General features: G+C 35.2%; 1 protein-coding gene across 1 annotated transcript in view; it reads right to left on the bottom strand.

Annotated features, from left to right (window-relative positions):
• The window catches only part of EPC2 (enhancer of polycomb homolog 2), a 130397-nt gene that overhangs the window by 26317 nt on the left and 78162 nt on the right, over positions 1-25918 (bottom strand). The window contains exons 3-4 of the mRNA XM_046659128.1: positions 12884-13029; positions 6313-6519 (exon numbers count right to left, since the gene is read on the bottom strand). Coding sequence (XP_046515084.1) covers positions 6313-6519; positions 12884-13029 — 353 coding nt within the window. The remainder of the gene's footprint in view (positions 1-6312; positions 6520-12883; positions 13030-25918) is intronic.

Here is a 25918-nt window from a genome sequence, read left to right as displayed (position 1 = left end):
CCATATGTCTTCATCCCAATTCCACAAAGGTTAATATTTTACATTTACATGCACATGTATGTAGACACACATTGTTATGGACTGAATGTCTGTGTGCCCTGAAAATTCATATGCTGAAATCCTAACTCCCTAAGGTGATGGTATTTGGAGGTGGGGCCTTTGGAAGGTGATTAGGTCATGAGGGTGGAGTCTTTGCGAATGGATTAGTGTCCTTATAAAAAAGACCCCACAGAACTCTCTTGTCCACTTCACCATGTAAGGACACAGCAAGATGACCAGCTATGAACCAGGAAGTGGGCCTTCACCATATATCTAATCTGCTGGTACTTGGATTTTGGACTGCCAAGCCTCCAGAACCGTGAGAAATAAATGTTTGTTGTTTAGACTACCCAGTCTATGGTATTTTTGTTACAATAGCCCAAATGGACTACGACACATATACATGTACATATATAAAGACATACACACATATATAAATTACTAGGAGTAGTATTTTAAAAAATTTTCAACAAAAATTGAAGATATAATGCCCCTTTATTGCTAAACACTTTAATGTGTATGTTCTAAAAACAATGATAAACTCTTATATAAACACAGTACAATTATCGAAATCAGGAAATGAACATTGATAGAAAACTATTATCTAATTTACAGATTTTATTCATATTTCACCAATTGTCCCACTAATGTTCTTTATAGCAACAAATATAATTGCTATATATATTTATATAATTGCTGTTATAAAGAACATTAATGCAACCATTTTTATTATTAAAATGTGTTAATAACGAGCAAGTTTTCAGAGCAATTTTTTTCCAAGCAATTCAGCAGGAAAAAGAAATAAAAGGAATCCAAATAGGCAATGAAGAAGTGAAACTTTCGCTGTTTGCAGATGACATGAACTTATATATAGAAAACCCCAAAGAATCCATTGGAACACTATTAGAAATAACCAACAACTACAGCAAAGTTGCAGGGTATAAAATCAACATACATAAATCAGTAGCATTTCTATACTCTAACAAGGAACTAACAGAAAAAGATCTCAAGAACACAATCCCATTCACAATTGCAACAAAAAGAATAAAATACGTTGGGGTAAATTTAACCAAGGAAGTGAAAGACTTATACAATGAAAACTACAAGACTTTCCTGAAAGAAATTGATGATGACGTAAAGAGATGGAAAAACATTCCATGCACATGGATTGGAAGAATAAACATAGTTAAAATGTCCATACTACCTAAAGCAATCTACAGATTCAACACAATCCCAATCAGAATCCAAATAACATTCTTTATAGAAACAGAACAAAGAATCCTAAAATTCATATGGGGCAACAAAAGACCCTGAATTGCTAAAGCAATCCTGAGAAAAAAAGAACAAAGCTGGAGGCATCACAATCCCTGACTTCAAAACATACTACAAAGCTACAGTAATCAACACAGCATGGTACTGGTACAAAAAACAGGTGCACAGATCAATGGAACAGAATTGAAAGCCCAGAAATAAAACCACACATCTGTGGGCAGCAAATCTTCAACAAAGGAGCTGAGGGCCTACCATGGAGAAAAGAAAGTCTCTTCAACAAATGGTGCTGGGAAAACTGGACAGCCAGATGTAAAAGAACGAAAATTGACCATTCTTTCTCACCATTCACAAAAATAAACTCAAACTGGATCAAAGACCTAAAGATTAGACCTGAAACCATAAGCCTTCTAGAAGAGAATATAGGCAGTACACTCTTTGATATCAGTATCAAAAGGACCTTTTTGGACACCGTGTCTTCTCAGACAAGGGAAACAACAGAAAGACTAAACAAATGGGACTTTATCAAACTAAAGAGCTTCTTCAAGGCAAGGGAAAACATGATTGAAACAAGAAAACAACCCACTAACTGGGAAAAAATATTTACAAGTTATATATCTGACAAAGGGTTAATCTCCATAATATATAAAGAACTCACACAACTCAACAACAAAAAAATCAAACAGCCCAATCAAAAAATGGGCAGGGGACATGAATAGACATTTCTCCAAAGAAGATATACGGATGGTCAATAGACACATAAAAAGATGCTCATCATCACTAATCATCAGGGAAATGCAAATCAAAACTACACTAAGATATCGCCTTACACCTGTTAGAACGGCAAAAATATCCAAAACAAAAAGTGACAAATGTTGGAGAGGTTGTGGAGAAAAAGGAACCCTCATACACTGTTGGTGGGAATGCAAACTCGTGCAGCCACTATGGAAAACAGTATGGAGATTTCTCAAAAAATTAAAAACAGAAATACCATATGACCCAGCCATCCCACTACTGGGTATCTATTCAAAGAACTTGAAATCAGAATTCCAAAAGTCCCATGCACCCCTATGTTCATCGCAGCATTATTTACAATAGCCAAGACATGGAAGCAACCTAAGTGCCCATCAACAGATGACTGGATAAAGAAGATATGGTATATATATACAATGGAATACTACTCAGCCATAAAAAAGGATAAAATAGTCCCATTCACAACAACATGGATGGACCTTGAAGGTATTATGTTAAGTGAAATAAGCCAGATAGAGAAAGACAAATTCTGTATGACTCCACTCATAGGTGGAAGTTAAACATGCAAAGAGAACTGACTGATGGTTACCAGGGGAAAGGGGGGTGTGGGGGTGGGCAGAAAGGGTGAAGTGGTGCACCTACAACAAGACTGACAACAATCTACAACTGAATTTTCACAAGGTTGTAAACTGTCATAATCTTAATAAAAAGTAAAAAAAAAGAAATTATTTTTCCTGGTCAAGGATCTGACTCAGGATTAAAATTGCATTTAATTGCCATGTCTCTTTAACCTTCTATAATTTGGAATAGTTCCCCTGTCTTTCTATGGTGATCATGACCTTGTCATTTTTAAAGAGTAGAGGCATTTATTTTTGTATAACGTTCCTCAATTTGAGTTTCTTTGATGTTTTTCCATGATTAAATTCAGGTTATGTATTTTTGGGAGGACTATCACAGAAGTGATATTACATCCCTGTCTCATTATATCGGGGGTTAAATGATGGGCATTTAACTATTTGTCCCATTAGTGCTGATGCTAACTTTGATCACTTAAGATGGTATCTACCAGGTTTCTCTAGTCAAATTACTATTTTTCCTTTTTTAAAAAAATTATCTTATTGAGGTCACATTGGTTTATAACATTGTGTAAATTTCAGGTGTACATTATTATATTTCAGCTTCTGTATAGACTGCATTGTGTTCACCACTAAAAGTCTAGTTTCCATCCGGCTGTGGGACTACTTAAGTATCTTGTTCCTCATCAAATTTCTCCCCATTAGTTTAATATCCATCGATCCTAGCTTTTGCCTGGAACAATTACTACTATGGTGGTTGCAAAATGATGATTTTCAAACTGCATCATTCCACTGACATTTATAAGTTGGAAATGTACTGTAAAGAAAAGTGTTCCCTTCTCTTTTATCTATCTATCAATCAATCATCCATTTATCCATCCATCCATCCATTTATATAGGTATCGACTCATAGATTACTTTACTTCAAGGGTTATAAGCCACTACTCTCTTTATTTATTTTGACACTCAAACTTTCCTACATCTGATCAGTGGAGTCCCCCTTCAAGATAGCTCCTGAGGTTTTCTAACACGGCTCCAACATTCGTCAATCACATTCTTATTTTCTGGCAAAGCAGAATGTTCCAAGCTTATCTTTATACTTTTCCAGCCCCAGAACTGGAATCAACCATTTTTCTAAGGAGGCCTGGTTCCTTTTAACAGAAAATGGTATTTAAAATCATCTACATGCTAGCATGCCCACTGCTACTGAGTGTCATTGCTTCTAGACCCTGTCAGTGAAGAGAGCTAGAAAATATGTCTATAATATATGTGTGGACATACACATGCACAGCTCCATACCTAGAAATAGGCATACCTAGAATAGGTATTTCTAGCCACACCTATATTAAAAACCATGAGTTCATACTGACATCTTTTCTATGCTTTTAAGACGGCTCTACTCTCTGTATTCACTTCCATTCACTCCCTTTACTCTTCCTCACAACTGTGTCTGCTGCAGGCCAACTCCCCTCTTCCTATTCCAGTTACACACTATAGTTCTAACCTACTGCCAAATCTCTAGGAAAGTGGTTCTCAAACTGCTGCACTTTAGAATTAACTATAAATCTTTTTATAACCAAGGATAATTCACAGGGGATTGTTACATGCAGCCAGACTGACAACCACCACCTTGAGAGTTTCCTCTCCTGTCTATCTTGCTGCTTCTGGGACACACAGAGAGAAAAGAGAAGGCACAAACGCTAACAGTTGTACCTATGCGGTAAACATATTAAACATGTACACTGATTCAAGATTTCCCAATCAGTGCAGTCAGACATGCTGGTGCCTTAAGAAGATCTCACTTAAGAATGTCCTCAAGTACTTAAGCACTCCCAAATTAAACATTAGTTTAGTGACTTAAAATGAAATTGTAGACTGCTAAGGAAATATTTCAGAAGTCCTTTACTTTACCCTTTGCATCAGCTATACAAGTGTTTTTAATTTTGTGGAAATAGAAAAGGAAGCAGAGAAGCTTTGCTAGCTGTATTCATTTTTGCATATCAAAACGCTTGCCCACCTCCTGAACACCTAGGGGGTATTCATTGTTGACTGCTTTCCCAACTTTCTCATTTTGAAACTCATAAACATTTCTAAGCAGCAACAGAGTGCATGAAAGGGAATAGTCTTTGGTCCTAGAACTGGAAACAGAGGAATAAAAAGACCACTGGAAAAGAAAATGTACCACTCCGCAGAGGAAGATGAAAATAACAGATAAGAGAAAGGGTAGGAATCAGAGTATCAGGAAAAGCCTGTACTAGTTAGTTATTACACGATGATGAAGCACCTAACACAGGAACCTGTTACTAGCAATTCTCAATATGTGCTAGTTAGAAAATAGTGATTTAATCTATTTAAGAATAAAACGTATTTAAACATTTAGAATATTGTTTATATGTCAATAAATACTGCTAATTTTAAATACTTTATATCTATTCACTAAAAAAAGTCCAATAGTATTTATTGTTCCTTCAAAAGACGTTGTCAAAAATCTGTTTTGCAATATATCTGAATCAATTACATTTCTTTAAAAAAGCAATTGGTAGTTCAGATTTTTCAATGGTTCAGATAAACCTCTCTTCCTCATGTCCAATAGTGCATTTTAATAAATTTTTACTACACTTACAAACTTATTCTATTCTTTTCTATGCAAGATGCTAAATCTTCATAAAATATCTTAGATTTCCTTAGTTAAGAACTAAAACCTCAAATTGAAAACTCTGCCTGGGTTAGAAAATGTCCTCTACACTTGGGAAATCCAAGAAATAGTTACAGAAACTCTGGTTGTTAACCAGCAGGAGAGTTTCTCCTAAAACATACTACCCCTGGCAGCTGCTACGCTTCACAGCTGTTATATTAACAGCTGACAAGGACAAGCTTTCAATGTTAGGAAAAACAGAAATCCACAGAAAATGCTTGCCTCCAATTATAATTCCTCATGGTTTTTACATTTATGTTTCTAATACCTTGCAATGTTAGAGAATTTGTTACCATGTATGATGTTTACTGTTAATTATGAGAAATGGAAGGGAGCGAATATCCCTCTGAAATAATGCTTTCCTCTATACTATGTCATTCCACAGCATGAGACCCTGTTTCTCTTAAAATTCTGGCTCACACTGCTTCTGAAAGCCAGATGGGGACAAGTTCATCAATTTCAAATCTGACACAAGTGACAATTCAGAAAACGAGAAAAAGATTCCACTGTGTTACTTCTGACTGTTGGCAGAGCAGGCTTGAAAATGAACCTTCCCTACTTCCCACGACCCCAGAATAGCTAGATGCAGTAAAGTCCATTTTCACTTGCAAGAATTAGAATATGGTTTCAAAGGAACTGTGAGCTCTTAAGCTTCCCAAAGGATATGTATAGAACATACAGATTACTGAAGAACTCAAAACTTTCGAGGTACATAAAGACACGTAATTCCTCACATCACTTCAACTGCAAGCCTAAAATGGTACTATCAGTAGATTTACAAAGGGCATCGGTATTAGATAAACACTGTAAAAACTGGCCAATAGAAGCTAATGAAGAGCAGGATTTTTAACAAAGTTCAACAGTGTCATCAATTCTCCTTTATGTTCAAATTATTTTAAATTATTCAAGTTATTAGCAGAAAAAACTAATTGTCTTAAATACAATTAAGGTACATTCAATGAAATATAATTTGCACATTACCTTTCGAGTTTGCATTTTCTCAGTTCTCCTCCGAAAGGCAACATAAGGGTCATTGTTGGTGGAGCCATCTCTTTTCTCTTGTTTTATCTGAGGAATGAGGGATGGCCCCCTGCAGTTTTTCCGTTTTCTCACCCAGTAGTCATATACAGCTTTAATAAGGTAATCATCTTCGTTTAGCAGCAGTTTCGCTTCTTGAAGTGTTACAAGCTAAATGAAAAAATTCAAAATGTCATCTACTATAATGTTTGAAAAAGAGAAATCAAAGTTAAACTATACCTATAGAACAAAATGTGATCAGTTTAACAATTATGATCAGATATCATGATGGCAGAAAATACAATTCAATTCAATCTAATAAAGGATCTACTAAGAAGGAGATTTATCAAAATTGAAATTTTGCCCTCAGAGGAAGTGAGTTTCACCACTTAAAATATTTAAGAAGCCCAGATGAATGATAATTGGGAAGACTACAACAGATTTATGCCTCAGATAAGTCTTAGACTAGCAGACATCCAGGGTCCTTCAAAATTCTTATATTCTGTGACTCTACACATTTGAGGATCCACTAGTTTTCACCAGTCTACTAGCTTCTTTCTGTTTTTGTTTTTCAACAGAAACCAGAAGATAAAGGTTTCTTTTTACCTCCCTTCAAAATAAAAGATGAATATTCTTTAACGTATTGCAACTAAATATAATATGCCTCTTTTGAAACTATAAAAGGATAAAGTTAGCATGTTTCCAGAAGTTTCAACACTGTAATTTTGAATTTCTTGTACCAATTACATATAAAAGCAATTTCTCTATCGAAGCTGGCTAAGTATTAAAAAATCCTTTTTCTCAACACTCATTCTGCTAATGACATTGTTATGTCCGGGACAGTGACCCTAAAATGGTTCCCCTAGGAGCTCTGACATCGGTATCTCAGTCATCTACTTCTTCTTCATCAATGCAGCCAGTATAATGCTGACATACCCCAAACTAAAGTTTGTAAAAATGTGCTTGGTGACATCCGTTTTCTTGCTCCTCATGAAGATCAGACAGGCCAATCAGGTTTAGCAGGATGGATTAGGGGTTACACCTATCCACTTAACAGTGAACTTCAGAAAAAGATCATGGAGTTTCAGGACTGGAAACCCTGTTGAAGTGATGTTGTTCCAATTTTTCGCTTTTATCATTTTAGAGATGAAGATTCATTTTCAAAACAAGTTGACATATCTCCTCTAAGAAATGTTTCCCTAGAACTTGGAAATGAAGGAAAAAATTTTCTCACTGAAATTATAAGATCAACATACTAATTGATCTGTAGTTTGCATGAAGTCATCTGAAGAAAGCATGACCCACCAAATAAATTTCTGATATGATCTGACTTACATTGATATAATTTCATGAAATAAATGTAATGATCATTTGGACTTCCAGTCCTATGATAGTGATTACCACGGCTTATTAGTTGGTTTCTTATTATAATTTGGCTGCCAAGATGGTCTGATCAAAGGAAGAGAATACACTGACAACATCAACTCAAGTATTCTAGTCCATGTGACAATTACGTTTAGTACAGTAAAATTACAAATGGCCATTTTACGCTTCACTCAAGTGTCTCAATGGAGTCAGCTTAACTGCATCTAAGAGGCTGAGTAACTTGGTCTTTAAAGTGTAGGGCCAGAACCTGAAACATGAGATCAAGCCAAAAGAACCAGTATTTCCAAATATCAACTTTAAATGGACACCTTCCTACTGTTAGTGAAGTTCTCTGGAATGGTGATATATACCCCCTAAAGTCTACAGGAACAGTGGCAGAATAAGAATCGAGCTTTCTGGATCTAATAAAATTCTACCACCTGCTGACAGCATCACAGCATCACTGGCAGCTCTCATGTGATCTGGGGACCAAAGGAAACAATGCTGCGATACGCTACATGTGCTTCAGCTGTTTGGTCATTCTGCTGATAAAATTTTGTAACCTTCACTAATCAAATTAAGAACTTAACCTAATCTTAGAGTAGGGAGGAGGAAAGGTCACTTTCCATCAGCCAGCAGAGCAGTAGTGAGTTTCTTATATAACAATACTATCAAAACAACACTGCTTCCTATCCTCCCACAGGTGGTGTCAGGGGTTTAAAACACTGCCTCAGATTTCCTTCCCTTGTAGAAATGTCCTTCTGACTGGTCACTAAGTACCTTCTTTACATCTCAGGAAATAAGAAAATACACAGTTTACAGTTAAATATCCTGCTATTTCTTCCCAACCTTAACTGTATTTTCTTAGTCAACTGCCGTTTTTATATTATACGACAAATTTTTATTTTATTGTATAACTTTGGCTTTAATCATTCTTTAAAAATTATTTTTGTAGCTATTCTAAGGCAACTAATATCACTGCCTATCTATTATCATGGTGACCGGATCAATTCAGGTGGGCAAGAACTATCTGCTGACAAAGTAATCAAATTGCCACATGATTAAAAATCCACAAAATCAGAATCCTACTACTTTTATACCCTAAGAAAAAAGTTCTGCCATTTATCACTTCCACCCATCAACTACAAAGTGTGGAAACTAGCATTTAACTGGCAAAAAGATCTGCGGTAAATTTATTATTTTCAAGACACCTCTGAGTTGTGTGACTTACTTGATTTACTTATTTGGGGCATTTGGGGATGGGGAGATAAAAATTATCCTGCCACATGGGCTTTTCTTCTAGACTGCTACTAGCTCCATGAGGATAAGGATCATTTCGTTTGTTTATATACAAAACTCATGGTCTAGCAATTTTAGTAAGTACATTTTTAATATACAAATGAGTAAATTACATGTAAAAATTAATGTTTTTTTATATATAAAACAGTCAATTAAGCAATAAGTGGTTAATAATCAACTACTATCAGCCCATAATTGTGTTATAGGTTGTGGGGAAGATAAGGAAAAAAACTCTTAAGACAAATCCACTACTTAAAGAAATTTACAATATGGCAACTATTGTAAGACAAATACAAATGAAACAATAAGAGAACAAAGGAAGAACTTCAGAACTGAGTATCAGTGCAGTAAGACAGATGAGTCTCACAAAACACGCCACCTAGGAGTGCCTGCGTTGGTAGCTTAAGACACAAAAATAAATTCTGAGGACAGATACCAAAGGAAATAGGAACAAATAAGAGGTAGAGGAGCAATGGAAGAGGAGAAGAAGAAAGAAGACGACAAGAATCAGGAAACGTAGAGGTCAACAGCATCCAATACTACAGGGATATTAAGTAGGATACAGGTTGAAAAGAGCCTCCTGGATAACAATTAGGAGGCCATTGGTGATCTTAAATAACCTAAAATGGATGGTGGTGTGAGTAAAAGGTAAACAGTACAGCTAATCTTTTGAAAATTTACCTGTGACAAAAAAAGGGAAGAGACATTGAGTGGTAGTTTATTGACCCAGATGGGTCAAATGAAAGGGTTCTCTTGGAAACAAGAACTCTTGGCACATTTTTGAGCAAAGAGAGAAAGACTGAAGAAATGAGAAAAGAGATGATTGAAGATGAAATATTCCAGAAATATCAGGGCTTCTTGAAATTCTGTCCTTGGTATACTTATCCTGTGTATTTTGGGATAATATCACCTCAGTGAGCATTTTTGTGGGTGTAACAATACACACACTTTTAGCCTTGACCTCTTTCTCAAGTTCCAGGATTTCTTGTTTCTCTTTTTGTGCTGCCTGTTGGCATCTCCACCTAGATGGTCCACAGACCTCTCAAGTTTAACCTTTACAAAACTTAACTTGCTCCCTTACCTCCAGATGATCCTGTACTGTATTTCCTGATCTTTCCAGGGACTCACAAAACTCACAGAGTTATGTGTTTTTTATCCCTTTCCTTTAGTCCCTAAGTTTCTAATTCTAACTCTTCCTTGTACGCCTGTATGTTTGCAGGAGTTAAATGAAAAGGAGTGAGCAAAAGAAAATTAGAAGGAATGGTCATGGAAAATAATATGAAAACCAGAAGGGAATGAATTGTATTCAAAAGACCAAAGGTGCTGACAGCTTCAAGAAATAAGGAGTGCTCAAATAAGATAAACAGAGGGAGGCTGAAAATAATCACAGTATTTGGCCACAGAAGTTTTCAATAACGACTTCATTGCCATAGCCTCCACAGAATAATGGGGGCAGAAGCTTTGCCTCAGTCCATCTTTTATGTCTTTCTCTACCTACCTAATAAATACCAGTTTAACCACAAATGTGATTCGTCGCCCTGGGGTCTGGTACTATCCTAGCCCCCAAAAAGGGAAAATAAAGAGATCTATGAACTCACAGATCAAGGACTTAGAATGACGACAGCCTTTTGGTATCTTTAATCCTCAGTTCTAATAACAGGATCATTATCTTGTTCCTATGTCAAAGCCTCCACCTTTATCTCCACTGCTGAAAGCAGATGCTACCATGCTCTGAGCCTAGCCAGTTGTTTTAGGCCTGGGAGCTTGTCACCGAGCAAAGAGAACTAAAATAGGATGGTGCTGAATATATGTGGATTGTTAAGTGCATTGTTTACATGCTTTTTGTTTATCCTGTCCCTACTTAGATAATAAAGGCCACAAGGGCAGAACTTCTGCCACGTGTCTTGTTCACTTGAGCACTAAATAAAGATTACTGACTGAATGACAGAAAGCAAATTACAGAACAGAGAGCTGAAGGCTTGTGATGATATAATTTCAGCCACCATGAGTAATTTCAGAGTAACCATGGAAAATAGGAGAAATACCAAAAGACCGATCAAGCCTTGGATTGCTAGGAAAATTTGCATATAAAGAAGAAAAACTGAGAGTATATCTGATGCCAATGATCAAAATCCTAGGAAAACTGTGAGTGTTAATTATAATGAATATTAATTTGATAATTAAAATAAATTTCCAATTAAAAAACCCAAGTAAAATAATCTCTCAAAAAATCAATTAAATTGAATTTTACAAAATTCAGCTTTCAATGTATTTCTTCGGATAGCACACTAGATAATAGTTGCCATCAAAGTGCGGGGGAAAGACCAGTAGAAAGGCTATAAATATGCAGCAAAATCATTTCACAATGGAAAAATTTGGGAAATGTTCTGAAAAGCTGGTAATGCTTCGAGGATTTAAAGAACTAGGGAGTTGAGGGGAAAAAAAATTTGTATGGATAAACTAGTGAAACCTTTTTAACAGTCTACTGTAAAAAGCTTATTTATCTATATCTGTAACTTCTTTCTATATTAATAACAATTAGTATATTATATACCACACAGTCATGCCAACAATTATTTTTAAAAAATTTTAAAATCTAATTGCAATATCAACACATGCTTATTATAGTAAATTTTGAAAACAGAAAAACAGAATAAAGAACACAAAAATCACCAATAATTCCAGCACCTAATACAACCATTGTTGGCATCCTGTTGTACTTTCTTGTTCTTCTTTTCTATGCACACATATAAATGTAAATACTTAACGTTTATTCAGTTTTTCACTTAAACAATTCTGTATCCTGTTTTTGAAATCTAACATGATATAATGAGCAATTTCCTGTGGCATTAGATATCCAGCAAAATCATGATTTTTAATGGCTGTATGATATTCCACCCTACAATTTATAAGTTATTCTGAACACCCCTGTTCAAAAATCTTTGACATTTTCACTAATTTTTTCTTTTTTAAAGATTGGCACCTAAGCTAACATCTGTTGCCAATCTTCTTTTCTTCTTCTTCTCCTCCTCCCAAAGCCCTCCAGTACACAGTCGTATACTCTAGTTGTGGGTCCTTCTGGATGTGCTATGTGGGATGCCGCCTCAGCATGGCTTGATGAGTGGTGCCATGTCTGCGCCCAGGATGGGAACCGGTGAAACCCTGGGCCACCAAAGCAAAGCGTGCGAACTTAAACACTCGACCATGGGGCTGGCCCTACTAATTATTTTTCTTAAGAATGATTCCTAGAGATAGGGTTACTAAATCAAAAAGTATAAACATTTTAAGGTTACTGACATACAGTGCCTAACTGCTTTCCAGAAAGACCATACCATTTTGAATTCTCTATACTATATATAGAATGTCCCACTAAAGAGAAGTCTTTATTACTTTGAATAATTTTTCCTTCACTTAAAACTTTAAATATATAAATAAGTAAAACTAAATAATACATAAATAAGTAAAACTAAAATACATTTAAAATGGTACTAAGAGGACCTTAATATAAATCTGAGCACATAAGAAAGATTTGATATGAGATGCCTGCCTCAGAGACCCAACCAAGCAAATTTAGTTATTGAAGCACCAAAAAAGACCTATGAAATGGATCAATAAGGTATTATAATATTGTAACTAGTGTTATTTTTATATCCAAACAAGAAAAAGTCAGAACAGTACTCTTCACACTCCTATTCAAAGAAATTATGCTTAAGTATTCAGTTCATGGAATACTGTAAACAGAAATTCTAGGACGTCAGGAAAAGAAATTCAAGAGATAGTAAAATGCAATACACTTAGGTCTAAAGAAAATGCAAAATAAAGCTAACTGGATTAATTGTAAGACAAGAGATATTTTTACAAGGTACAGTACCTGATTAGAACTGGCCTTTTCAAGTCTGTCAATCATAATTTCAAATTGCAAAGGCTTAATTTCCATCTTTCTGTTAAGTCTATTTAATAAGGTCTCATCTTCTGAATCCATATCATAATCTGGTTGCTCGTTGTCTAGATTAAAGGCTAGAAAAGAAAAGAAAAATTCTTCAAACTGAGAAATTATATAGTGTTTATATTTGACCACAGAACACTCTTAAAGTATAACGCATTGACCAAAGAGAAGCTCAAGAACAGACATCTAAAAATTGGTTCCAGAGACTAAGTGCACAGTGGAAGAAAAAATAAATTTTAATTTATATATGACTTAAAGTTTAAAGAACAGTAAAAACAGTAAGACTAATTTCTTATTTTAAAAATAAAAGATCATAAATACGTGCTAAAATATAAAATGAAAAGCAGCAATTATAAAAAAGATACGTATTTATCAAGAAGGTAGTTTGGTTGCATCATGAGAAGATATGGAACAAAATTAAGAATCCAGAAATAAACTCAAGTACAAAGTATATGATGGGAATGGTATTTCAAGTCACTGAGGATAAAACAGATTGTTAAAAAAAAGAGAGCCAGGGGGCTGGCCCCGTGGCCGAGTGGTTAAGTTCGCGCACTCCGCTGCAGGCAGCCTAGTGTTTCGTCAGTTCAAATCCTGGGCGCGGACACGGCACTGCTCATCAAACCACGCTGAGGCAGCGTCCCACATGCCACAACTAGAAGGACCCACAACTAAGAATAAACAACTATGTACCAGGGGGCTTTGGGGAGAAAACGGAAAAAAATAAAATCTTTATTAAAAAAAAAAAAAAAAAAAAAGAGAGCCGGCCCCACGGCCAAGTGGTTAAAGTTCTATGCACGGTCACAAGTTCAGATCTCAGGTGTGGGCCTACTCCACTCATCAGCCATGCTGTGGAGATGTCCCACAAACAAAGTAGAGGAAGAGTGGCACAGATCTTAGCTCAGGGCTAATCTCCCTCAAGCTAAAAAAAAGAGAAGGATTGGCAATGGATGTTAGCTCAGGGCGAATCTTCCTCACAAAAATAAAAAAAGGGGGGACTGATGGCATGATAGACTAATTATCTTCAAAAAAGTTAAGCTGGATTCTTACCTCACTCCTAATATCAATAAATGATATATTGAACAGAATTTTATAGTAAAAAATAAAACACATAGAAATACTAGAAGAAAATGCAGGGGGAAATTGCTGTATGGGAAGGTAGAAGCTCAGAAGCCATAAAACTGATTAGGTAAATGCAAATACAATTATGAGATAATATGTTCCACTCATCAGATAGACTAAGATCTAAAACTTGATAATACACTATTTTGGAATGAATGAGGGAAGGAGACCTTCTCAAACACTGAGGAGAAATTTATAAACTAGTATTTAGTTAAATTAAAAATACATATTCTTGGACTCGGCAATTTTATTTCTAGGAATTTATCCTATAGATAAACTTACACAGAAACAAAGATATACATACAAGAATATTAGTTATGATATTGTAAGAAGAAACATTAAACAAGCAATGCATGTGGGATTAGATAAATAAATAACAGTTTCTACATACATGGAATAGACTGAAGCCCTGAGAATGAATGACCATGACATATGTATACTGATACGGAGTGAAACTAATCTTCATCAACATTAAGCGAAAAAAGCTAATAAGGTACAGAATAGTGTATACAGTGCACTAAGATATGGTTTAAAATGTAAGGAGAAAAAATATATATACATGCTTATAAGTGCACAGAATATTTTTGGAAAGATACACAAGAAATTGGTAATAGTTCTCTACTTCTGGGAGGGATGTGGAGTAAGGGTTCAAGGATGGGGGAGAGAACTAAAAATTTTTCTTTATTGTTCAAGATTTTAAGCACGCACATGTACTAATTCTTAAAATATAAAGGGAGAAAAAAACTAAAGTGCCACAAAGTATATGTTGAAATCACATGTGAAGATTTAGGGCCAGGCAATCAAAGAAATACCAATCACTAACAGGTTGGTTATTTAAAGGCTGCCTACACACCAATGAATATCCTACATTCACACTGTGTGAAATGTCCTGGCATTATCAGATTCAGCATGACATTCTTAAACGTAGCCTGTAACACAGTAACAGGAACAGACGTGTATAATTTTAGTAAAATCAGGCTCCCACTACAGATAGTACTGATGGGCATAAAATATTTAAAGGCAAAAATAACTGATTACAAAGCATATGACTAAACTGCAAAAATTCGAATTCTGATTGATTGTTTAAAAAAATTATACCACTATGTAACAACAACAAAAACAAAAAGTTAGCTAACACTTATAACCTTATACACAAGTTCATTATTGGCCAGGAAGCGTTCAAAGTGCTTTATGCATACTAAATTAACTGTCACAACCAGTCTGATTAGCATTTTATCTCCCAATGAGTCTTACATTCTAAAATCTGTAAAAATTTTATTGCATTTAAACTTGTATCACACAGTATACAATACAGTTAACAAATCAGACAAGTTATAGCTATTGATGGACTAATGACACAGAACATTTTATAAGTATGACTCATTTAAAATATTCCTGAAAATAAAATTTATTTTTCCCTATCTTGATGTATTGTTTTTATTATACAATTATCAATAATTCAAGAGTATGCTTTTAAAAAGTCAATCCAATCTGCATGAAACTCAGTGACAGATGATGTGGACCACATAAACTATACAGATCACTAAAAATTACTCCTCTTCTACATAGCAATGTTGTATTTGTAAATGGACATCCTGAGAGTTAATGATCTGCCTTTAGTCCACAGACCAAAAACAAATAGTTAATAAAATCAGGTATCTGATAGAACTAGAGGACATTTTAAATTTTAGAAGAAGAGAGGTTTTAAAACACGTCAAGTAGAGTTAAGCTGACATACTAAATTTCTAAGTTAACACAAGTTGTCGAAGTTCAAGAGCTAGGCTATATATGCAAATGTTACATGTCCATCTTCTACACACATACCTAATCCTACTCACCTCTCATTTCTCCACCTCCTATCTGCTCTATCTTCTTATGCTACTCTTACAAAAGCCAGAGCCCTGGCTTGTGAGGCAGGGGAAGGAGCAAGAAGAAATAGTTCAGAAAAATTAATAGTGAGAATTGATAGGAGGTCTGACAATGTGTTAAATCAGAACCAGGGCAAAGACTTGCACTAGCACTAAGTTTTCTAACACTACCATTTTTTTCCATTCAAAAACTATACAAGAATATCATTATAGATTCAGGTATTCTGTTGCTTTCAAACACCTATAGTGTGTTTCATCCATACCTCTCTTTATCTCATATTATATGGATTATCTCCTCTACCAGACAAAAAAACAAATTGTTTAAAAGCAGTGATTACTTTAGCCATACTTGTATACTCCCTGCACAGCACTTAAAAGAAAAAAAGAGCGGGTAAAAGCTGTTGAACAAAAACAGCATTTCTTAACCATACAAGAAGAGATTCTTTTAAACTACAAAGTATTTTCTGTAAGTTTTTTGAAAGCCAGAAAGCTTTTTCCAGTTAAAAAATAAATCTTAAAAATAGTGAGTTAGTTTCACAAGCCAGTCAACCAAACAAAACAAGCAAAACAATCCTTCCCCCCCTAAAAAAGAGGGAGAGGAAGCAGGCAGGAGGTTGAAAATTTCTTTATGCAGTCGATCAACAGAATTAACATAAGAACAAGGTTAATAAGGGCATGTGTCTGTGTGTGTGTAGAAGGCTTCCTATGGTGAAGTTAACTGAGCAGTAAATAATAAAAAGAGAAAAACGAGGGAACTGGAGAGTGTGCACGTTCACCAGGAAAAGGAATGAGGAAGTGGGAAGGAAAGCAGATCAGAAAGTTCCCTGCAGTAAGCATTGGCTGGATACCACTGTTCAGGGAAATGTAGTTGCTTTCTGGCAGGGGGAGCGACAGCTTCTGTGTAGGTAGGGAAGTAAGTATATCCTGCTGTTTGAATATATAAAGAAAGCATTTACAAGTTGACTGGTTACAGCTTAGAGAATATACAGAAGAGAATTGGTCTACAATTAGCTGGTAAAGCAAATATTACTTCCAGTTAAAATTATCTTTCAAAGTCCCTTGGATTGCCTTTTGTTTGGATATACAGTCAAGCGTCACATAACGATGGGGGTACATTCTGAGAAATGCATCATTAGGTGATTTCATCATTGTGTGAACATCCTAGAGTGCACTTACACAAACCTAGACAGTATAGCCTACTACACGTATAAGCTGTAGGGTATTAATCCTGTAAGACCACCGCTGTATATGCAGACCGTAAACGTCATTATGTGGTGCATGACTGTATTTATATGCAAGTATTAAAGAGGCATAGCTATCTAATGGAATGAAAATACAGAGAATCCAGGAAAAGAAAGAATACAAGAAAATTTCTCTGAGCCAAAAAACAGCAAGAAGTTTTCAGATTAAATGGGGTTTTACCAACCATGGCACAAAGTGAGCGGCATGTAATTCAATGCAGCACATGATGGGTCAATTACCAACCATTACTTCATGATATTATTATGACTATGAATTATTATTATTATTACTACATAATATGCCCATTATACGTTATATGTTAAGGGGAAACACTTGTTCCCCACATTTCTACTCAAATCTCCAGGAGGAAAAAGTACAGGAGGAGTACTTTCAGTTTCTTTCCACCACTTAACTCTCTCCTCAGCCAAGGAAGAAATGACTTAAACTGATTAGTGACCTTGGGAGAAGGACCTATCAGCTCAACACCTGGGGGTACATGTTCTTTCGTGGTTCTTCCTTCTTTTGGAGAGGCTGCATTCTAGCATTACATTACTGCGTGGTAAGCACAGAGGCCAATTCTTCCCCTGTATGGGGAGACCTGCTCCATCAGTTACCAACCAATGGTGGAGTAAGTTTGTCCATTCAGGCTATATATGTCTTGCCTTCTAACACCACTTTTATTAGTAATAAAGCTGAAATTTTGTATGTCTATGTCTGTTTCTCAATTAGTTCCAAAGTAGAAAGGGAAAAGAATGTTATTTTTTGCCCTTCTAAAGCCCCACAAATCTATTTTATAAGTGGTTATGCTTTTTTCACTCCAGAACATTCTAACTTCTATACTTCAGTCTCCATCATATGGCCCCTAAGATTATACATACTCAACGACCAGAGTTTATTTCACTCACCTTCTTCCCTCTTGTTATTTACACAACTAGGATGCAAGAGCACATGTGGCATATGTACTCTCTTACACAGTGAATGAAGTCCAAACAAAAGTGCTTTAAATTCAAGGATTTGTACAAACTCTGATTAATTTCCCTACCTTAATTCTGTGAATTTAGAACTCTTCACAAAAACCCATTTCTGTATTTACAGATGTTAATTCCCTGTGTCTATGTGTCTGTGGACCCTCCTATGCCATACTTGATATCATGTGACATTCCATAACAAAGGAAATGGACCACAGATGAGTAATTTACTTTCATAGAGCCAAACCATAGGTGATCAGTGACCCATAAAGTGGTTCAGGGTTTAAAGCATATCTGGGCCAGATTTCCTCTAATAGAAACATAAACATAAAGATGTCTTCTGGTTAAATAAGGCAGAAAGTCTTGAAATATCATTAACATAAAGGCAAAGCAATTTTTTTTCTTTCAAATGGCATATATCCTCAGAGATGACAAGAATGAGCGGGTAAGAATTATCAATCCAATTTTCAGACTTATAAAAGACACATTAGCAAACAAAAGAACACTGAAATATAAAATGGCTGGGGGTAAGGGGGATGACACAAGAAAGAGGAAAACTCCCCATCCCCACCTAAAGACTTAGAGAGTTGAAATCAACAGTTACTCTCTGAAAGAGGGGGTAGGACACTTCTGAAAACAGGAAGATTGGTTATATGGATAATTAGACCTTTCCCTTACCCAATTAGGCAACTACTTTTCCTCCCAAATTGTAGAAGACTCAAAGGCTTAATCTGCAAGGGTTGATTCAGAGAGCCTGTGGACTCTGGAGCACCAGACACATTTATGCAAAGTACAAGGCTCCACACCAAAGGAGAAAGATTAAGAGAAACTCTACATGTTGAACCATGAACTCTCCTACCACTGCCATGTTACTCCCTAATCCCCATCCCCCAACTCAGCTAAAAAACAAAAACACTTGTCAGCTACCTAGGAATAAGATTAAAGAATTACTTTATGGGAAAGCTGATCTAAAAAACACCACCAGATAAATGAGCTCACTCAAATATAAATGGATAGTCAAGTAATAAAGACATTTGAGAAGAGGCAGCAAAACAAACTTAAAAAAAGGAACTCAGAGGAAACAAAGACAATGGAAGGGGAAGGAAATAAATATCTTCACAGAGATAGTACTGCATCTATGAAACAAGAAGAGAAACAGGATACTATATAAAAGGAATATTTAGAGAACAAAAAAAATTAAAATTTAAAATTATAATAGCAAAAAAATAAAGAACATCAGATTTCTCAATAGCAACAATGGAAGCTAGAAGACAATGGCACAGATGCTCAAAAGTCAGAAGGATTAAAGTTTCCAACCTAAAACTCTTTACCCAGCCAAACTGTCTATCAAATATGAGGGTAGAATAAAAATACTTTCAGACACGCAATGCCTCAAAAAAAAGATACTGGAAGATGTCCTCCATTAGAATGGAGTAAATCTAAAGGGAGGAAAGCATGGAATCCAGGAAATGGGGAAATTAACCCATGAAAGAAGCAAAGAAATTCCCAAGATGATCAATGATAAGCATACAGCAACTCTGAGAGCAACCAGTCCAGAGTACAGTAGCAAAAAGAATGGTTCCAGGAAAAAATGTCCACAAAAGAAAAAAACCTGAGAGATTATTTGACTGAACACATTAAGAGAGTTATACATCTGCTAGAGAATTTGTGGTGAATTAAAAGAAATTGAATCACTGTTAAGCACTTGTCTCAGCTGTTAATATTTGCAGAATGATTATATTGCATACACTAACTACACTAATACATTTAGTAACGTAACTATAGTCAAAAAAATGGGACAGCGAAAGTGGGTTAAGTAGAGAAAAGAAGAGAAGTAAATTCTCATTTTAAATGGTCAGAAGTCAAGAGATAATATTAAAAAAATTTAAAAAGATAGTTATATAGGCCCATTATTTAGAAATATGAAGATAAATACCTAAACAAACAAGTAAAAAGGATTTGAAGGTAGTTGCCTTTCACAATGGGGAGGAGACTGTCCTTTTGGAAAGGAAAAAAAAATTAACAAAGCCTATTGATAAAAGTATTACTTTGATAAAAGAATAAAATGTAAATTTAAAAACTAAAAAAAAAACAAAACCCACAGAGACAATAAGAATGTTAATGATGGGAGCAAAGAGGTAAAAAGATGCAATTTATGCTAATATGGCCCATGGAAGACCAAAGCTGTGAAGTAACAGAAACTAGGAGGAAAAAAGTAAAAGAATTCCAATTCCAGTATACTAGTATTAAGAATCTTTACACTAATTCCATCTTTATTGCTTTAGATATTTGACTGATCACCAACTTTACAATTAAAAGTGGCTCTTTAAAACACTTTATTCTTTGCAAAAAAAATGTTTCCACAATGGTGAATACAGTTTATTTCAAGGTTTTAAGTGCTAAAGCAAAGCTTTGTTTCCTTCAATTTGTTTGTAGCCCTAAACATTTCCAGTTCTTGTAGCTTAATAAAACCCTAATTCAGTTGCTGCTTGTAAGTACCGTAAATTACAATTACTCATAACAATGGTTGCCATGGATGCAATTCCTATAATCTCTAAATGTATGCTTTATTTACATTTTCTCTAATCTTCACAAACCCCTGAAAGGTATGGTATTTGTATCTACAGTTCGCGTACACTGAAATTGAGATTTTAGAGGTTTTTTAATTAGTTTACACCTGGTCACAGAATTTGAACCCATGTCTGTTGGGACTCAGAAGCCCACGTTGTTTTTCCTCTACTCCAACTTGCCTGAAAGGAATGCATTTATATCTTCTCCTAGTCGGTGGTTTGTTTTCATTTATGATTCCTTTGTTGTATAAAAACTTTAAATTTTAATATAGTGTAATTTATCAATCTTCCCTTTATAGTCTCTGCTCTTTGTCTTAAGAATTATCCTAGGTCATAAAATTTCCGTCACATATTTTTTTCTAAATCTGTTACTATTTTGCTTTTCATATCTATTCCTTTTTTTTTTTTTTTTTTTGGTGAGGAAGACTGGCTCTGAGTGAACATCTGTTGCCAAGCTTCCTCTTTTTGCTTGAGGAAGACTGTCACTGAACTAACATCTGTGTCAATCTTCCTCTATTTTTGTATGTGAGACTCCACCACAGCAAGGCTTGATGAGCAGTGAGTAGGTCTGCGCCTGGGATCCAAACCCAAGAACCCCAGGCCGCCAAAGTGGACTGCACAAACTTAACCACTACGCCACTGGGCCAGCCCAATATTCCTTATTTTTATTTTAATTTTTTCCCATATGGATAACCAAGTGTCCCAGCACTACTTACCAAATATTTCCATCCTTTTCCCCTCTGATTTATATGTCTTTAAATATTATATATATTACACATTATATGAGTTTGTATCTCTTTGGTCATATATCAGATTTCTACATATTGTGTGGGGGTGTGTTTCCAGCTTCTTTTTTCCTTCCATTGGTCTACTCATCAATCTTTGAATAAAAGATTAATATCCCAAACCATAAAATTTTAAGAAAGGGTTATTATAAGGGGAAGGAAGGACTAGAAATGGGAGGGGGGGGCCACAGGATAGTAACTAGACTTCTTTGAATATACACTGTGGTATAAGATCACTTTTACAACCATATCAATAGTTTACATAATTATGAAACAATAAAATCTTGGGGGAATTCCCTAAGAATAAAAATTAAATGGAAAAAATAAATCCAATTGTCCTTTGAGTTCTATTGCAAGTACCTTTAAAATACAGTAAAGTGACATTTCTAGTGGGAAATACTCTAAAGACTAAAAGCAAAAACCAAGCAACCACCAAAAACCTGTAAAGTGGTTTTGGTGATTATATTGTTAGTGGAGGTGTTGGCATTATTTTCCTGAGACTATTGTGGTATAAGGTGGGATAAAACATGAGAACTATGTAACCGTCCTCGAGAACTGATAAGACGTGGAACAAAGTTGTGTGTAGGGTAAAACCCTGTAGTCTTGAATTAGAGTAAGAAATATTAGTATAAATTCATGATGTATTTTTACCTTTTAAAATTTAAAAGTACGTTATTTCCCAGGGAGGTCCATTAAAAGGTCCTAAAGACAATGGCTAACTAGCAACGAACACCCTTTAGCGCCTAGACTGTAGTCACCAAATACAACTTCTCAATAAAAAGAACGAGAGATCCTTGGAGAAATAGATGCTGTCAGATCTGGGCCAGAAAATATACAAGATGAGCCTAAGACACCTTAGCTTTCTTACTTTCTGGAATGGTAGAGTCATGTCAAAAGGACTCAGAAGCTAACCTGAATAACGTTTTTTTCCCTACTGGCTATACAGCAGTAAATATTCATATCAATAGGGATAATAATGCAATAGATTGAAAACATGATAAAAATATGTGTAAATGCATGATCCATGATTCTAAAACAAAAGAAATAAACATCCTCACATTCAGCTTTAGAGGGTAATAAGAAACCAACCTCCATCAGAAAGTATGTAATTTTTTGTTGTCTCTCCTTTTGTGATGTTGGCAACTATTAATGATCATTGCCTTTATCTATTAATTCATTAGGATTTGGAAAATAGTGATATTCTATCATTCCTTCTTGTTTTATTTTAGCTGGAATACCTGTATAAAGAGAAATTTCCCTCTCTTCAACTATTCAGAGATCCTGAGATACAGTTCATAGAAAAGCAAGATAAATGCTTGATTCCCAGTTAAGAGTCTTAAGAAACCAACTGTATCAACCAACTGTAACAACCGATGTAAGTTTTCTGGATCCCAATTCAAAAAAACTTTTTTTTTTCAAGGAGATAAAAGGGAGAAAGAGAGAGATATTTATAGGACAGTCAAGAAACGTGCATACTGACTAAATATTTGATAATATTAAAAACATGCTGTTTTTCTTTTAAGGGATGGTGTGAAAACGATATTGTGATTATGGTGAAAAATTCCCAGAAAATGATTTGGATTAGCTATAAAATCATGGGGTAGGGGAAAAGGTGTAGGTATAGAGGAACAATATTGGCAATGCTGAGTGATGAGTACAAGGCAGTTCATTATACTATTCCTTTTACATTTGAATATACTGGAACATTTTCCATAATAAAAGTTTTTAAAACGATAATACCTAAAATATATAAAGAATCTCTAAAAAAAATCAATAAGAAAATGATGCAGAGAAAAATGCACCCAAAGATATGAGGAGGTAACTCACATAAAAAGATGCTTAACCTCATTTGTAATTGGTGAAAAACAAATTTAAATCAACAAATGTCATTTTATATCCATCAAATTTGCAAAAATTGTAAAGTCTGACAATAACAAGTATTGGTAAAAATATGAGAAACAAGAACTCACACACATTACTGGTGAAAACAAAGTGGTATAATTAGTTTGGAGAGCAATTCTGCAAAATCTAGTCAAGTGAAACATGCACATTCTATAAGACCTGGCAATTTCACTTTTAGGTCTATCCCATGGCTCTCATAAATGTGGACAAGGAGACATATATGGACAAGGCCATCTACTGCTACGTTATTCACAAGAGCAAAACATTAGAAAAAAAAAAGTCTATCAACAGAACAGATAAACTGATACATATTTACACAAAACTACATTTATGAAATAAAAACTTACATTGACACAAAATCATGCACACGAATGTTCATACCAACTTTATTGATAATAGCCAAAAATTGGAAACAGCTCAAATGTCCTTCAACAGGTGGAGGGTTAAACAAACTGCAGTACATCCATACCATGGAATTATACTCAGCAATAAATAGAATCAAACTAATGACACATGCGCCAACTGAGTAAATCTCAAGGGAATTATACTGAGTGAAAAAAAGCCAATCCTGGGTCTGGCCTGTGGGGGTTAGGTTTGCGGGCTTTGCTTTGGCAGCCTGGGGTTTGCCAGTTCAGATCCTGGGCACAGACCTACATGCCACTCATCAAGCCATGCTGTGGCAGCATCCCACACAGAAGAATTTGAATGACCTACAACTAGGATATACAACCATGTACTGGAGCTTTGGGGAGGAAAAAAAAAAAACGGAAGATTGGCAACAGATGTTGGTGCAGGGCCAATCTTGAAAAAAAAAAAACCCAATCCCAAAAGGTTAAATACTGTAGATCCATTTATATAACATTCTTGGGATGACGAAATTATAAACATGGAGAAGAGATCAGTGGCTGTAAAACAAGGCTAACAAAAGCACCTATCTCATAAGATTGTCAAGATTAAATGAAATAATTTGTGCATATCATAATGTCCAGTACAGAGTAAAAGTACTCCTTAAAGGTAGGCTGCTATTACTACTCAACTCTACTCCATTAGTAGATCAAGACTATCCTGTAATTTAGCAGAAGTGAAAGTAAAGTACAATACAATTTTATAGGTCTTTTTAGTATTAATGCCCTTAATAATCAGCATACACAGAAATCATGGTTTTTAGTTTAAAGAGGTCCCAACTATGAATAACTGGAAACTACAGTAGTATACTGCACAAAAAAAAGAGTACTTCTTTCTGTTGCTCTGAAGGTTAAGACCTTCCATGTTAGAGGTGCTACATTTACTTCTCTAGCTTATTTTCTTAAAACTGATTTGTAACCAATGTGCTTTTGATTTGTAAAACTTAAAGTTGCAAATGCTTCAACAGAATCTGCAAAAACTTTTCAAATTAACTCATAGTTTTAAAAAAAAAAGTAAATAGCCATTTATCCAGCCATGGTCACACTTAGGAATAACTATTTCTACTATTCTGTGAGTCCATACATACAAAATTCTAACTTAAAGCAAAAAAGAAGTAATAAACGGCAGGGGTAGGCGCTTGTTAAATAACTGACGATGATGTCATGAATAATTTCTTTTCCTATATGTCTTAACCACCTGAGGGAAAAAAAAAAGCGACTCTAAGCAAGTCACCAGTGGATTTTAATTATCGTTTTAGTTAAAATAGTCTAGATCAAGGAAGGGCAAACTACGGCCTGGGGGACAAATCTGGCCTGCAGCTGGTTTTTCGTAAGGCTGTGAAAATGTAAAAAAAAGGTTTTCACATTTCTAAAGAGGAGGAGGAGGAAGAGGAGGACAATGATGACAAGAAATGAAGAGAAAGAAAAATATGCAGTAGAAACCATATGTGGCCCCCCAAAGCCCAAAACATTTACCACCTGGCCCCTAGTCTAGATTAGTTTAAAAAAAAAAAAGGAACGGTTTCCAAAACTTTGAGAGTATGAAAGATAAGCAAAGACTGCTAGAAAAGTACAATTTTCAAAACTTCACTCTTTAGGGTACTGTCTCCTCTCTTGGCTATCTCTTAGGCTTTATTACCCATTAACAAAGAAAACAATCAATATGGCAGGTTATGAAGAGATAATGCTTGAAATACTCTTAGGATGTGAGCTAACAGCAAGAAAACTGTTGTGTAAAAATGAAATCATCCTGAAGGATTGTCTAGCTCTGAAAAGTTGAGGTCTGAATTTGGCCAGAAATTTATTTCTGGGCCTCTGAAGTCACTGCATCTTTTCAAGAACTGACAAAAACCAACAAGAGCTACTCATCAATATTCAGAATAGAACACCATAATTTGATTTACATTAATACTATGAAAGAGTACAGGCATTTCCGCTATGATACGAGTTCCCTGAAAAAAGAATCCTTTATAGTATATAAAATTGTGCATTAAAAATAACAGGCTTATGGAAAATCTGTGTAACATTGTTATCAGAGTCCAAACAAACAGTAAATATTACATTAGATGGCCAGGTAAGCCACTCAGAAAGTGGCTGGCTAC

The sequence above is a fragment of the Equus quagga genome, chromosome 4 (genome assembly GCF_021613505.1).
Source record: "Equus quagga isolate Etosha38 chromosome 4, UCLA_HA_Equagga_1.0, whole genome shotgun sequence".
Lineage (NCBI taxonomy): Eukaryota > Metazoa > Chordata > Mammalia > Perissodactyla > Equidae > Equus > Equus quagga.
This window is presented reverse-complemented; position numbering and strand designations above follow the sequence as displayed.